General features: G+C 41.9%; 1 protein-coding gene and 1 long non-coding RNA gene across 8 annotated transcripts in view; one reads left to right on the forward strand and one right to left on the reverse strand.

Annotated features, from left to right (window-relative positions):
• The window catches only part of BMP2K (BMP2 inducible kinase), a 117,111-nt gene extending 108,671 nt beyond the window's left edge, over positions 1 to 8,440 (reverse strand). For 4 of the 7 annotated variants that reach the window (XM_086405174.1, XM_086405172.1, XM_086405168.1 and 1 more), the window contains exon 1: positions 8,064 to 8,440. Coding sequence is in view for 2 of the 7 variants with exons in the window: in XM_086405168.1 (XP_086261294.1) it covers positions 8,064 to 8,223 (160 nt within the window). In the remaining 5 variants the exon portion in view is untranslated. Of the gene's footprint in view, positions 1 to 5,554; positions 5,684 to 8,031 lie in introns of those variants that run through there. The other 3 variants (XM_086405169.1, XM_086405171.1, XM_086405170.1) reach the window with 3 other exon arrangements.
• A 397-nt stretch (positions 8,441 to 8,837) lies between these two features.
• Positions 8,838 to 15,677, forward strand: part of LOC147370412 (uncharacterized) — a 29,223-nt gene continuing 22,383 nt past the window's right edge. The window contains exon 1 of the long non-coding RNA XR_015165257.1: positions 8,838 to 9,006. This is a non-coding gene — a long non-coding RNA (uncharacterized LOC147370412). The remainder of the gene's footprint in view (positions 9,007 to 15,677) is intronic.

The raw sequence follows: 15,677 nt of genomic DNA on the forward strand, positions 1-15,677 counted from the left end.
TACGTATTTTTGAAGTACTGGAAATTTAGCATTAGTATCTTGTCCTTGAATAAACTGCCACATCTAAAGAAAATATATCAGCGATCAAAATTACATCCTAGGAGCTGTCCCTACAATGATAACATAACCCAAAACAGAAGCATGTGTTAACAGGATTCTATGTAATACCCTTTGCTGCAAATTACTTGCACATTATTGTGAAAGCACATGCTGCTATCAAGGTCAAAATTCTATACAGCTAACAGGAACCTAAAAATTATATGTGGCTGAATGCCATATAATAATTATCTGATCAAAATGATTTGGAATTTTTACAAACATGTGGCACTTACTTCAGGATAAATGTACAACCTAATCTAAAAGCAAGTTACTACAATGCCAGAATCAGATTTCACTGAAAGCTTACAACTAAATCTGAACCAGAAATTAATCCATATTTATTGAGAGATTTGGCATGCACTGTTAGGTACTGTCACAAATTATCTTGTCAGTATCACACATTATCTATTGATTTTCATACTAGGTATTAGCTATGTGTTAACAGAAAAGGAAACAATGTTTCCTGACAGTTTAATTTCAACAACTGAAAATTACTGCACAGAACTAAAGATACAGAGATAAATAAATAAGACACTGTCCTCAACATACTCTCCATCCAAAAAAAAAAAAGACTGTCAAAATCAACTGCAGAATATAAAGCAGTTTCACAATGGCATGTAAAAATGCTTTTCTTTTTTTTTAATTCGGCCACTTTTGGTAAATAAAGAAAAATATAATGTGAACAGAGAAGGTTCACATTAAGAGGGTATCCATGTTGTTCTTTCTTTGCTGTTTCAAAGAAGCTAAATGAAATGACACTTTGCAAATGTGTCTTCACCAAAAGTAGAAAATTCAGGGTCCCCAGCCTAAGCAGAAGACCTCTGAGGGGACAAGAACTAAAGAGTCCTCCAATGGTACTTCTTAATTTGCAAATTAGGTCCTAAATTCTACTGAAGAATTCTGGTTTCCCAAAAAAAGTCAAAAATCATTTCCTTTGAAAAGTATTTGAATGCCTATGGTGAGGCAATTTTTGTGACACAAAAAGCAATTAACGGAGTGTCCTTCTGCCTCCAGAATTTCACTATCTGCTAGGGGCATTGAGACAGGAAGAATAATTAATCACCTGTTTCCAAGTGCTTACATAATTGTATCTCAAAAGATTAAATGTGATAAGAGAAGAAAAAGCAAACAGCTACAAATGTCCACAGGAAGAAGGGCGTGATCAGAGCCAGCAGTTCGGAAGCTAAGGTTAGAGAGGCAGAGTGAAAGGCAAACAGGAGATTCAACCCCGGAACCAGGAGGCGAGAAGCACACTGTGGCTGGAGCAAAGAGCATTACCAGAAAATAATCACAGCTACGTTTCATAAGGTAGGTGAATGACTGAGCATGCACAATCATGAACTTGTTTAGTTGCTAAGTTGTGTCTAACTCTTTGCAACACCATGGACCATAGCCTGCCAGCCTCCTCTGTCCATGGGATTTCCCAGGCAAGAATACTGGAGTGGGTTGCCATTTACTCCTCCAGGGGATCTTCCCAACGCAGGGATTGAACCCTTGTCTCCTGCACTGGCAGGAGGATTCTTTACCTGAGCCACCAGGGAAGCCCATTATAATCACAAATGCCTGACCAAAAAAATATAACCAAGTAAGATGACTTCTCAGCAACACAACTGTTCCCTCCCTCCCTTCACTCCTCAGTTTCAAGGCATCAGATTCTCCTGTATTCCCCTGCCTCCCTGGCAGCTCCTTTTTAGTCTTCTCAGTCTCTGCCTACTCTTAAATCTCAAGGCATGCTTCCTGGACCAGCAGTATCTGCACTGATGAGCAAGTTGGTAGAAATGAAAATTACGGGCTCTGCCCAGCCATACAAAATCAAACTCTGGATGTCAGGCTCAGCAATCTGTGGTTCACTAAGCTCTCCAAATAATGATTCTAATAAACTCTAATGTCTGAAACCAATGTTCCACAGGAGTCCTTCATGAGAGCCTTGCCCTTCTCATTCTACACGCTCTCCTTCACCCATCCTCTCCCAGGGCTTAAAATAACAGTCAAATAAATGCTCACTAATCATAAGTACCTGTCTCTAAGCCCAAACACCTTTGCTGAGTACCAGACCATATATACTCAGCATCCCACTTGACAAGTATTTCCTCCCAGATTTCTCAACTAAACATGTCCAGAATTACTGGATATTCTTCCAATCTCCACCCCCAACCCCCAAATTCTGTTCTCTACTCTTCCCACCTCAATAAAAGCACGTCCATCCAAGAGGTGCATAAGCAAGTCATTCTTCAGACTTCCTACAACACCCACCTCCACGTAATCCACACCAGGTCCTCCCAGTCAAGCATCAGTAACATTAGGCTCTGTCCCCGCTGCCACCCTCTTAACTCATCATCTAACTTGTATACCTCTCAGTCACCACACAGCAAACACCATGATCTTACGAAAACACAAATCAGATCATGTCACAGCCCAAATTTAAATCCTTCACTAGCTTCCCACCGCATTTTCAGATAAAAATCTAAATGCCCAACATGCCATACAAAGACCTGGATCCTAAGTCACCACTCCGAAACCATCCTGGTTCTTCTTTCACATGATTCATTCACTATGGTCGATGGCTCTGACGTACTTCAGTTTCTGAAACTCTTCCCTACAGAGGAATTTCTCTTCATGACATACTCCACACCACCCCCACCTTCACACCTCTGCCTTTACTTAACTCTCCTCATACTTCAGATTTCTGCTAAAATGTCAAAAAAAAAAAGGGGGGGGGGTGGGGGCTTCCTAATCCACCAATATAAATGGAATCAGTTATTTGCTCATAAAACCCTTTCTTGTCACAACAATTATCTAAACTGCTAACTACATTAACCTGACTGATTTTATCATCTACACTAGACTGTAAGTTCCATAAGGCCAAAGAAATATGTTTTGTTCTCCTAGTACAGAGCTTGTCATTTTTTTAAAAGAAGGCATTTCATAAATAGGGAATAGGAACAGTTGTTGATATCTTTATTAAATCCTCCCCTTCTGCTGTCTCTCTTAGGAACTTTAACTTACATGTTACTGGGTAGCTACAGAAATTCCTACATGAAACATCATGCTTAAATACATCATTTTTCTTACTGATTTATGTTGCAAAATCAGACGTACTTTAGCACCTTTCTGTAAAATTAACATTGAGAATTAACTGGCACCTGGGCTAAATTCACCCTACTCCAAGCAGTTAACTCTGAAAGAGTTACTGAGCTACTTTTACAGAAATCTGTAGTAAATTCCTGGCCTCCAATTTCTGACATGCCAACAACCCCCACCCCCCACCATGCCCATGTCAGAAAGTCCTATGCACCCAATTATATTCAAAATATCATTCCTATCCAGCCCCATAACCTCAAGATTAGATTATGTCAACAAATTATGGACGGTGTCCTGCCCTCTACACTGCTCCCCATTTAAGTCCACTTTTTACCAAAGACATTTAAAGGGAAAGGTCACCTACTGGAGAACCCACTCTTCCCATTATCAATCAACATTAAATTCTTCTGACTAGACTGAAGTCATGTTATCCAAAAGTGGTCCTATGTTTTAGTAAAAAGTTGGAAGGTGACATTGAATTATATGTGCTTGACAATTTGATACTGTTTCAAGCTAAAATTTACATATGGCTCTAGCTCATTTCTACAGCCTAACCTAAAACTGAACTTGCATTCCTGAAACTAAACAAAACTGTTTTTTGAGGAAAACCATGAAAATGCCTGTCATATCAGCTGTTTCGACTTTTAGTGAGAACTAAAAAGGTGCAAGTTCTCAGCATCTTCCAACACATATATTCTTAACTCAAAAGAGATTACGCTATCAAGTGTATAACATTTCAGAAAGGAAACTACATCAACACACAAGTATACCCATAAGAATCTAGGTTTTTAAAATTACGTATACTATATAATACATATATGTACATGTATATATTCACACACAGCTGATCTTCATTATTTGAGTTCATATTTATAAACCTGCTTACTTGCCAAAATTTATTTGTATCCCTGAAATCAATACAATATCCCAAAATCAAAACAATGGCACTTTCATAGTCATTTGCAGACTGTGCAGTGGCGAAAATTTTGAGTAGGCCAGCTGGCATCAACGAAGTATTACTCTGCCTTCTTTCAGCTCTCATACTGTAAGCAAGGGCCCTTTTCAAGGTCTATATAGCGTCATGTTTTTCTCATTTTTGTGTTTTTTACCGACAATCCTGTTGTTTAAAACAGCCCTCAAGCATAGTGCCAAAATGTTGTCCACCTAGCATTCCTTAGAGCAAGAAGGCTATGATGACCCTTACAGAGAAAATCTGTGTGTTCGCTAAGCTTCATTTAGGCATGAGCTACAGTACTGTCACCCTGCTTATTTAACTTCTATGCAGAGTACATCATGAGAAACGCTGGGCTGGAGGAAGCACAAGCTGGAATCAAGATTGCTGGGAGAAATATCAATAACCTCAGATATGCAGATGACACCACCCTTATGGTAGAAAGTGAAGAACTAATGGCCTCTTGATGAAAGTGAAAGAGGAGAGTGAAAAAGTTGGCTTAAAGCTCAACATTCAGAAAACGAAGATCATGGCATCCAGTCCCACCACTTCATGACAGATAGATGCGGAAACAGTGGTTGACTTTATTCTTCTGGGCTCCAAAATCACTGCAGATGGTGATTCCAGCCATGAAATTAAAAGATGCTTACTCTTTGGAAGGAAAGTTATGACCAACCTAGACAGTATATGAAAAAGCAGAGACATTACTTGATCAACAAAGGTCCGTCTAGTCAAGGCTATGGTTTTTCCAGTGGTCATGTATGGATGTGAGAGTTGGACTATAAAGAAAGCTGAGTGCCGAAGAATTGATGCTTTTGAACTGTGGTGTTGGAGAAGACTCTTGAGAGTCCCTTGGACTGCAAAGAGATCCAACCAGTCCATTCTAAAGGAGATCAGTCCTGGGTATCATTGGAAGGACTGATGTTGAAGCTGAAACTCCAATATTTTAGCCACCTGATTCAAAGAGCTGACTCAATGAAAAAGACCCTGATGCTGGGAAAGATTAAGGGCAGGAGGAGAAGGGGACAACAGAGGATGAGTTGGTTGGATGGCATCATCGACTCAATGGACATGGATTTGGGTGGACTCAGGGAGTTGGTGATGGACAGGGAGGCCTGGCGTGCTGCGGTTCATGGGGTTGCAAAGAGTCTGACACGATTGAACGACTGAACTGAACAGTACTGTTGGCCATGAATTCAATGTTAATGAGTGAACGAACAATATACATACTAAACAAGGTGTCTTTAAACAGAAACACACATAAAACAAGGTTTATATTGATTGGCAAAAATGTGAACAGAGACTTGTGGCACCCTAATACTGTATTTCCCCTAGGCACAATGATTCCATATTTGCTAAATCACGGTTGACGACAACTTTAAAGAACATAAGTTCTATGAATAATGAGAATCAAATACGTACATGGGAAGGGAGACAGGTAGCACTCCCATCAGGTTGACTGAAGACTCAAAGACACTGCAGAAGTCATTCTGAGCAGTAGCATGGCAAAACACTCAGGACACAGCATCCAGAGTCCTGGCTCCATTTAAACAACACTGACACAAAACAAAAATGTAAAACCCACTAAGCTTGTTTTTTGCTATCTTTGCTTCTACCTTTTTCCCACTCAATGGTAAACCTCTCCTCAATTCAGGTGCTCTAAACGCTAACGCCTTTTCATAAGCACTTGCCATAATCTTACAACTGGGCAAATATATCTGTAAATTAAAGGAATGATCATTCTTGAATGTAAACCACATTTGTGCTTAAATATCTACACTGTGGCATATCTGGAAAGAAGAGATCATATGAAGCATATGAAATCACAATGTATCGCCAGAATCAGAGTAAGCCGAATATAGACAATTTCAGTGGTGTGTGTGCTGGAAAGAGAAGAAATACACAAGGGAACAAGACCAAGGACCCGGCCTTCCCTCCACAGAAGGCCAAAAGCCTAGGTTCAGGAGCTGGGGTGTTGGGGGCGGGGTTGGGGTGGGGGGTGGGGAGTAGTGCCATCTTTCAAGAGTTTGTTCAATGCCTGCTTCCTCCTCACACTTGACTGACTGCAGGTTTTTCCAAGAGAAATGACAAATAATGGCAAAAGGCAGCAGAACATTAACAGTGACATTAGTGACTGAAAAAATTTTTCTTTTAAATTTTTTTGTGTGTGGTTGAGCACTCCCCTTTTGAAATTTTTTTACTTGCATTTTCCAAAATTACTTTTTGTTGAAAATAGCTTGCTCAGAAGTAATCATAGGACATGCATGGAGCAGTGGCAAAAGCTACAAATCCAAAGTCCAGTTTCATGAAATGTTGATGATTTCCTTCTATTAAATAAAAGACTCATCTAGGGTTTAGTGAAATGAAGTGAGTGTAATATTACTCAAGTCACACTTGAATTAGTTACTACAGTTCAAAAGACAGAAGTACAGCATGTGAGTTAACAGCCATGTCTTCTGAAAACCTACAGCTCCAGCTACAACTCAAACATTTGAAATTCCTGTAAAATAATGCGATAGGAACTTTCACAGCGTAGTAAATCTGTCTGTCAACACCCATTACCATACACTCATTATTTGACAAGCTAAGGATCCTCCTCCCACCTCTCTAAGATTCAGCCAGGCTCATTACTAGGGGCAATGGCTTGCCAAACAATGCATCCATCCCTGAACCATTCAAATCTTCTTTCCCTTTAGAGTATTTTATAGACAATAACCTTTCATTTTTCCTCTTGTACTCATTTGCTATTGTTTACAGCATTTCAAAAGGCACAAGTGGAATCTCAGTCTACTGTCTCCAAACCACATCAACAACTAGCTCTCAGAGAACCAAAACTACTGTCTTTGATTTCTTCCCTCTTAATCTCGGAACTTAAAAGGGCCATTTACCAAGAAATCTGAAGGAGGAAAATGGCAACCCACTCCAGTATTCCTGCCTGGAGAATCCCATGGACAGAGGAGCCTGGTGGGCTACGGTTCACGGGGTCACAAAGAGTCGGACACAAGTGAGGGACTGAGCACACCAACAAATTATTTCTTGAGAAGTATTTAAGTATTTTTTTTGGTAATATCATTCTGCGATTAAAAGCTCAAAAGCCAGTGAAACATGCGACAAAACAAGAGTTATCTCCTACAAGCCAATTATACACGATACACAAAACTAAAGTGTAGGATCTTTTTCTTTTTTTTAACAGAGTAAACTTTTTTGTAAGCAGCCTTGCAACTGTTGACATAACCCGGTAAAGATTATGAGGGTTCCCAAACAAAACTTCTCAAGTGAAAGTTAACCTTTCCTACGGCTTTTTAAAGTACTATCAAGAGACGTCCTGCAAGGATATGACTGGTCTCATAGAGAAGATTCTAAATAACAAGGCGGACTTCCAAGTTTACCTGCTCCCCCAATGGCAACCCACTGAATGAAATCTGGGGCAAAGCATCACCTCCAGCGCGCGCACACACAGAAATAAATTGTTTTTCAACTGATGACTGAGCAGGAGCAAACCCAGGCGGAACACCCGGGGCTGCAGGGTCCTGAGCCCTGCGGCGCGGGTGGAGAAGCTAGTGCAGGACAGCCGCCTGAGCCACAGCGGGGAGACAGGAGACCCAATCCTGCTCGATCTGAACCTCTAATGAGTCACTGGTTCAATCATGACACCGCAGCCCTCGCTAAGACGTTTCCTATTTATCTCCCAGCCTCAAGAGGGAGTGAAAATGACAAACTCGTACAGAAAGAACTGTGCACGGGTCAGAGCTGCCGGCGGCAAGAAAAGCCGACTTAGGCGCGAGCCCCCGCCGGCCTGGCCGAGGAAGCAGGAGAGGGAAGAAGAGTGAGCCGCGAGGGCGCGGAAAGAAGCGGGAGAGAACGGGAGAAGCTACCGCCACACCCCAGCCCTCCCTCACCTGCCTGCCCGAGACTCCCCGGGCGCCCGTACCTTCGGCCAGCGACTCCTCCAGCGTGACCTGGTAGCGGCCGACCGCGAACACCCGGACCCCCACGGACGAGCTACCGGCCCCGGCCCCGCCGGCCCCGCCACCCGCCGCTCCACCGCCGCCGCCGCCCTCCGACTTGGGCATTCGAGAGAACTTCTTCATGGTCCCGCCGGCGCGCTGGAGGGCGCGGGACGCGCCTAAGGGCGAGCGAGAGGGCGAGTGCCCGGCCCGGCGTGCGCGGCCGGGGCGTCCGCGAGGGGTCACCGCCCCTCGCCTGTCCGAGCGTCCGTGCGCGCTGCGGCCCGCCGAGCCTCACATTCCGCGCGCCCCGAGCGCACTGCCCCGGCCCAGCCGCCCGCTCCGCGGCTCCGCTGCAGCTGCCGGGCTCCTGCAGAGGGCGGCGAGGAGGGCGGGGACGGGGCGGGGCGCGAGGGGGCGGGCCCGAGTGCGGGAGCGACGCGGCCGCCTCCGCCAGTGCCTCGGGCGCCCTCGCCGCCGCGCTAGGCGGCCGGAGCGCGAACCCCGGAGGAGGGCGCCTGGGAGGGAGAGGGTCAAGGGGGCGGGGCGGCCGGTCCCTCCGGGGAGTGGGCTGGACCACTCAGGCCTCACACCCGCTGGGCCGCACCACCGCCACCCCGGCCGAACCCGCGCCGCCCGCCACTCGCGGCCGTTGGCGGCGCGGCGCCCCTGCCAACGGCTCACTGAGGCAAGGCGCCCCGCGCAGGCGCGTTGCCTGCGCCGCCGGAAGTGACGGTTCCGGCTCTTGTCACGTGGAGGGGGGGGACGGGGGAGGCGATAGTGGGGGTTGGGGACGAGGGCGAGGTCCGCAATCCCGGGTCGGGGGTCCCGGCTGGGACGATTCAGGCCGATTTCCTGAGGTCCCTGCTTCGAGCAGGGAGGTAGTCAGGGGACCGGTTTTGCCTCCGGCTGTGCGGCGAGAGATTGGTATGTCACTCGGGGGCTTAAAAATGCCGCCAACAACTTCACCCCTGTGAAGGGACTTTTCTCCCTGCATTTCGAAGTCGTTTTTCCAGAAATTCTCCCCTGAGAACCTTCTTCCGCTCGCCCACCCTCGAACGTGGGAGGTGGGAGCAGCATAGAACTAGAGCGGATTTCAGTAACCTAACTTCTAAAGCTGTGGTGTCGCACTCTGTGTAACAGCCGCTTGTGCTGGGAGCGTTTTGCGGTTTACAAATGACTTAGGAGTACTTTCAGAATCTCGTGTGTGCTCTGCAACAACCTTGCGAAGTGTTCAGAACAGGTATTCAGTCCGTTTCAAGACCTTTCATCACCTTTGGGCAAGAGAGTTTAACGGCCTTGCCCAAGGTCACATGGCTGGCTTGTGACAGAGCTGCGACTGCTAGGGCCATCCTTTGATACTTAGTTTCATACTTCGGGCCATTCGGGAAAAGTAGGTTAGGCTCATATCGTTGAAAAACGACAGATTTAGGACTATTTGCAAGCAAAACCAGTCATTGGCCCCCCGCCCCTTAACAAAGAGATTTGCCCATTAAAAAAAAAAAAAAAGACCCGTTGCATCCATTTCATAAACTGCAGGAATCTCAGTGCCTGCGGCGTGAGGCAGGCAGTGAACGTTGATGTAAGGCGTTCAGAATGGTAAGGAATGGGAAATCACAGAGCTCATTCTCAAATCCAGCCTGCTTCCCATCCATCCCCACCCGCGCAGCACCACCACCCTGTATGAATACAGGCCCACTGTGGCCAAACGTTCCATTTGTAAAGGAAACATCTAGATTTTTTTTTTCCCTTAATACGGCATTTCCCAAGTTTTTTAAATGTAGGCCAAATAAACTGTGCCTGCAATATGCACCTTCTGTCAAATTAGATACTGTGGTTCTATCCCCACCACGCCCCGCCCCTCATTTCTTAATCCAGCTTTTTAATGAGATACAGGCAGAAACGTTAGGAAATGTACTTAGGCAAAAGTTTGGGGGCTTAAAATCTTCCGTTTTTTTTTCTTCCCGTCTGCTATTTCGAGAGAAGCTCTTTCTGCCAACACAGTGCTCTGGATTTGGGGCATTTTTACTGCATAACACTAAGATTCTTCATCTAGAGATGTGACCTTTGAAGCACATTCCAGCTCTATGGAACTCAGATTTATATGCAGATCATTGATGTGGTGTGACAATAGGGGATTTCCATTTAGAAATAAGCAGACCATTCTCCTAACTGTGGGGATTCACTATGGAGTTTCATTCCTACAGTATTCGAATTATAGTTTTTCAAGCTGAATAATTGAAAATTTTAGTTATTTCATACAATGGCAAAACTGCAGTCAGCCTAATATGCAAAGTTTGGGCCTAATACGGCTTCACCTGATGACCACACAAGAGTAAGTGAAGTCTCTTGTGATCAGTTTGGCAGCCAATTTACCACAATGCTGTGGTTAAAAAAAAAAAAAATCACTTCTGTGTACCCAAATAACCTGACTTCTGACGTGGAAGTTGATAATTAAAGACATAGGCCCCGTCTCAAAAATTATGGGTAACACTAAGCAATATATTCTTTAATTTTTCACCAAGCACATAATAAAAAATAGGAATATTGTTTGATCTCTGTTTACTCCACAATATTCTGTGACAAAAATGCAGAAACATTGTGTTACTAATAAGAATGCCAACATTTACAAACAGTACCAAAAGATGTTGATATTAACTGTCAGATTGTATACTTCTAGCAACTCTAAGTTAAAATTGAGTGTCCTTAAACCAATTTGTAGGCAGAAAATGAGATACTAATCAGTGGAAAAACTATACTGAGAATTCTAGTCTTAGTTTTGCACTCCTTTCACTTGGGCTACCTGTTGGAAAATCTCTAGGAAAAAAAACTGTGGATAATGTACATTCTGACCATGCTAACCACTGTCATCAAGGTGTCTTAACAGAACACAGGTATAAAATAGTTTAATAAAAGTAAAATTTACATTTCAGGGTTTTTTTTGATACGTATGTCAATCTTTCAAATGTTCATAGTTGTACTGCAATGAAAATAGTTGGAAACTAGCCACATGATAAAGACTTTTTAAAAAAGCAGATTGTTTCAGCTTGCAAGGTTTCATGTTACGGTATACCTATAAAGTGAACAAATCATTGTAGCCAAATGAAGCATTCTGAGATCCTCAAATGGGAAGGAATTTGACAAGGGATGGGGGTGGGGGAGATTATTGTTATATTTTTGTCTTCTGGAAAGTTATAACGCTTCTTGTTACTTTGATTCTCATCTTTTTTGTACTAAGGTGGCTCTCAAAGACATATGTGAAGAAAGACTGGCATGAACAAAGTATGCTCATCCCAAAAGGCTTATTCATACCAGTGCCTTAATTACTTTTATAAGTCATCTCTTCCAAAGCCTGATTGATCATTTTTCCTCCCAAGTCAATGTTTTCCTTTGATGATGTGTCTTCAATCATTATTAGCCTCATTATGTTTTACTAGCAGGAAAAATTATCCTCCCTGCCTAACAATTATTTTATACCTATGCCTGTATCTTTGCTTTCCCAAAAAAGGTAGTCCTAAAGTCCATTGGAGAAGGAAATGGCAACCCACTCCAGTGTTCTTACCTGGAGAATCCTAGGGACAGAGGAGCCTGTTGGGCTGCCGTCTATGGGGTCGCACAGAGTCGGACACGACTGACGCGACTTAGCAGTAGCAGCAAAGTCCATTAAAAGAATATATGCATATATATATTGGAGAAGGAAATAGCACCCCACTCCAGTATTCTTGCCTGGAAAATCTCATGGACAGAGGAGCCTGGTGGGGTACAGTCCATAGGGTCACAGAGTCCACATGACTGTGTGCGTGTGCACATGCACATGGGTATATCCATTTAAAAAGCAATTCTTTTAAAGTATCAGTAATATTTAAATCCTCTGTTAAGACTACTCAGCATCATGAATATACCTGTAAAATATGTATATATGCATGTAAGAAAGATCACTCTCATAGCTTAAAATACCAAGATGCTCAAGAATATTCTTAAGAGAAATGACTCGTGTGACATATATTATTTTTCTGTGATAGAATTTTTCGTATAACTGTTACTATGCTTTTAAAAAAGACTGCAAGAAGTAGGCAACTTTACCACCAAGAGAGGTACTTTGATCCCTGACAGTATGGTTGATGTTATGATCATCAAAACTTCTGGGAACAGAAAAACAGCTCTTCTGGGTTTGGAAGCAGGTGGGCAATTCCTATGGACACGTAGTGAATTGTGTTCGCATGTATTGAACTGATGCTGAATCTCTGCATTTGCACAATATTCAGATTTACTCAAGCAACACTCTTTAGGTTACTATAGAGGAACACAGAGAAAGAAAAGATTGAAGCTAAACTCAGCTTTTGCATCAATCCCTTATCAAAATTCACTTCTTATTTACCCACACTTCTGTCATCTGTGATAGAGACTATTTATTGATACAATGTGCTGCTGCTGCTAAGTTGTTTCAGTCGTGTCCGACTCTGTGTGACCCCATGGACGGCAGCCCACCAGGCTCCCTGTCCCTGGGATTCTCCAGGCAAGAACACTGGAGTGGGTAGCCATTTCCTTCTTCAATGCATGAATAGTGCTAAATATGAACCAACATACAATAACACATACAATATTGTAAGTCACGGAATTTCAAGCTGGAAGGCGATATAATAAATGAAAAAACTGAAGAAGGAACAGGAACATTTATTGAGCACCTAGTATGTCTCTGGCATTGTGCTTAACACTGTATATATTCAGTCCTTTCACAAGGGAAGTAGGTATTACTTTGCCTGACTTTACAGCTCTCTCACTCCAGCCACCCTGAACCATTTTCATTTCTTCCAAAGCTGTTTTAGGCCCCAAGGCTCATGCAAGATAGAATGTCTTGTTCTTTCTCACAATCACCTGATTCAGAGGATGACTATATGGAACTCAAGGGCCATGTCCCTGTGAAAGCTTTCCTGACCTCTGCCATCTGCCAGTCCCAGGTAGAAGGGACTCATTTGTCCCCCACACGACTCTTCACAGACATCTAGAACCACACTGATCACTTAATTATAAAGGCTTCATGCCATGCCTGTCACCCTCTGCTGCCATTGAAGAGGTTTAAGGAAAGGCACTGTGCCACATTGTTTTCTTAAAACCCAGGTCCAAGTAACATGCTTATAGTGAGATTTGAATAAATCAGTGAATAACTTAGCCAAAATCTAGTAAGTGGTAGGGTTAGGGGGTTGAGGCCAGGCTCAAATGTCAAGTGTGTCTGAAATCTCAAGCGTCTTAGCTGTTCTACACCTGAGTCTTATTCATCTTTAAAATAGGAAGAATACGGGTTGTGGGGGATATTTTTTGGCTGTGCTGCATGGCCACAGGATCAGTTCCTCAAGCGAAGTCTAACATACTGTGTCCCTTAATTGCAGAGTGTATATAAATCTTACTGTCAAATAAAATATAGTTTTCATGTTTATTTCCATTGCATAAATAACCCAACACCAGGCACATTACAGGTATTAAATACTTACTAAGGACTTTCCTGGTGGGGCAGTGGATAAAAATCCAACTGCAAATGCAGGGGACGCGGTTTTGATCCCTAGTTCGGGAAGATTCCACATGCCACAGAGCAACTAAGCCAGTGGGCCACAACTACTGAAGCCCATGTGGCTAGACCCAGAGCTCTGTAATTAGAGAAGCCACTGCAATGAGAAGCAAGTCCATCGCAATGAAGAGTAGCCCCTGCTCACCACAATAGGAGAAAGTCCACACAAAGCAACAAAGATTCAACACGGCCAAAAATAATAAATAATTTTTTTTAATTTTTTAAAGAATAAAAAAATACTTACTGAATTAAACAAAGTGCCTGGAAAATAAATGCCACTTTGGATTGGTATTTTGAAATGTTTTTTAAATTACATTTTGGATTCACAGAAAGGAATAACAGACAGATGTTATGAGGGAAGAGTTGCAATCAGTGTATAGGTAAACAAAGACAAATTTGACTGTACTTTGGTTTAAAGGTAAAATAGAGGTTTCCTATTATAGATCCTTCCTTGGAAGAATCTTAATGAAGTGTAACCCAATATTATATAAAACCTATTCTTTTATCATTTATTTTCATCATGGGGAATATCAAACACCACCTTAGTGCATATTTCAAGATAACATGGAAAATTTTTATGTACCCACTTCTTAAGTTATAATGTTTATAAATTGCTTTTTGTTGGTCTTATCCAATTATATAATTTGCCTTTTGCTCTAAACATAATATTCAAGGAAATCATTCTTAAAGGATAAGTGTACTTTTTTAACCTTTTAATTTTTCATACTTCAACAGACACCTTGTATCTGTTCTGTCTTATCAGCTGACAGCACTGGGCCCGCTTATAGGGACCGATTAAAAACATTTTTCCCATTTACCATGACAACACCCAGCTAATGTTTGCTGATAAACTAGTAGCAAGTCAGAATATCTACAAGATGCAAGAGGAAACAGCACTCCTGAGTAAAAACTTTAACTCAAAAGTGGAAAAAATATTTATAGCTAAAATAAATTTATACATTGTTAACATTTTATTAAAATTCTTGTCATTTTTATCCAAGTGAATTTTTTTTCTAAGTCCCCATTTACATCGTTTTCATAAACTAGTACATTTTTATAAATCTAAACATAAATTTGACATATGTGTGTGTGTTTAAGCAGCTTTTTGCTAAAATGTTCATTTGGTATTGACAAATATTAAACTCAAATTTTGCACACATATGTAAATAGGCTTGGTCTTTGAAATATCTCACAGTACATTTTAAGCAAAATAGTTATCATAAGAGATATTTTATACCGAAGAGGATTAACCAACTATAAATTTGGCCCATTTAAACTTGGAACTTTTTTATGTCAATATGACAAAAAATACTTATCAAACCTTAAAAAATTAAAACTGAAGTAATATTACATAACAATTTTTTTTAATTTATCACTTGTTTTGATAGCATTTACACACAGCCTCAAAGAGTTACTTTAGCAATTTGGCTGTCCTTTGTATAAAAAATTAATTAAATAGAGCTTTTTGCAGGCCCATACATACACATGCACACAGCCTTATAGTACTCACACAGGAAAACAGAGTTAGGACTTAAGATCCAAACTTTACGCCAAACAGACATTGAATCTCGTGGGTATAGGCATGTTTTCTTGTGTTCATGCTCATTGTGTGTGTTTTTTTTAAACATTTCTTCTGTTCTGACCTGCACATTTTCTCTTTGACTCACCGTTGTTGCCTTCCTCACTTACAACCCATCGGCTTTCTTATAGTAGTCATAATGAGTAGTCAATCCCTGTTTCTCTAATAATGAAAATTCTAATTATTATCCTCTATAGTGATGCCCTGCACATCAGGGTAAATTTTAATTGAAATGCACAGTATATGTGCATCTCAGATAAAAATAATGACCTCTAAGAGAAACATCAATGTGTCAGTCTAATAAAAATTTCAAAAATGTAAGCACATTCCCTTATTTAAAAGAGATTTGTTTTAAGTTCTTCTTCATCAGAAGAATCCATCATTAGCAATTCCAGTAGAACATTCATTAATATTTCATGTCGTCACATCTCTATTCAAAAAAGTGACACTAATTCA

The sequence above is a fragment of the Bos grunniens genome, chromosome 6 (genome assembly GCF_055505025.1).
Source record: "Bos grunniens cultivar Pamir isolate PY7600 chromosome 6, Bosgru_T2T1.0, whole genome shotgun sequence".
In the NCBI taxonomy this organism is placed as follows: domain Eukaryota; kingdom Metazoa; phylum Chordata; class Mammalia; order Artiodactyla; family Bovidae; genus Bos; species Bos grunniens.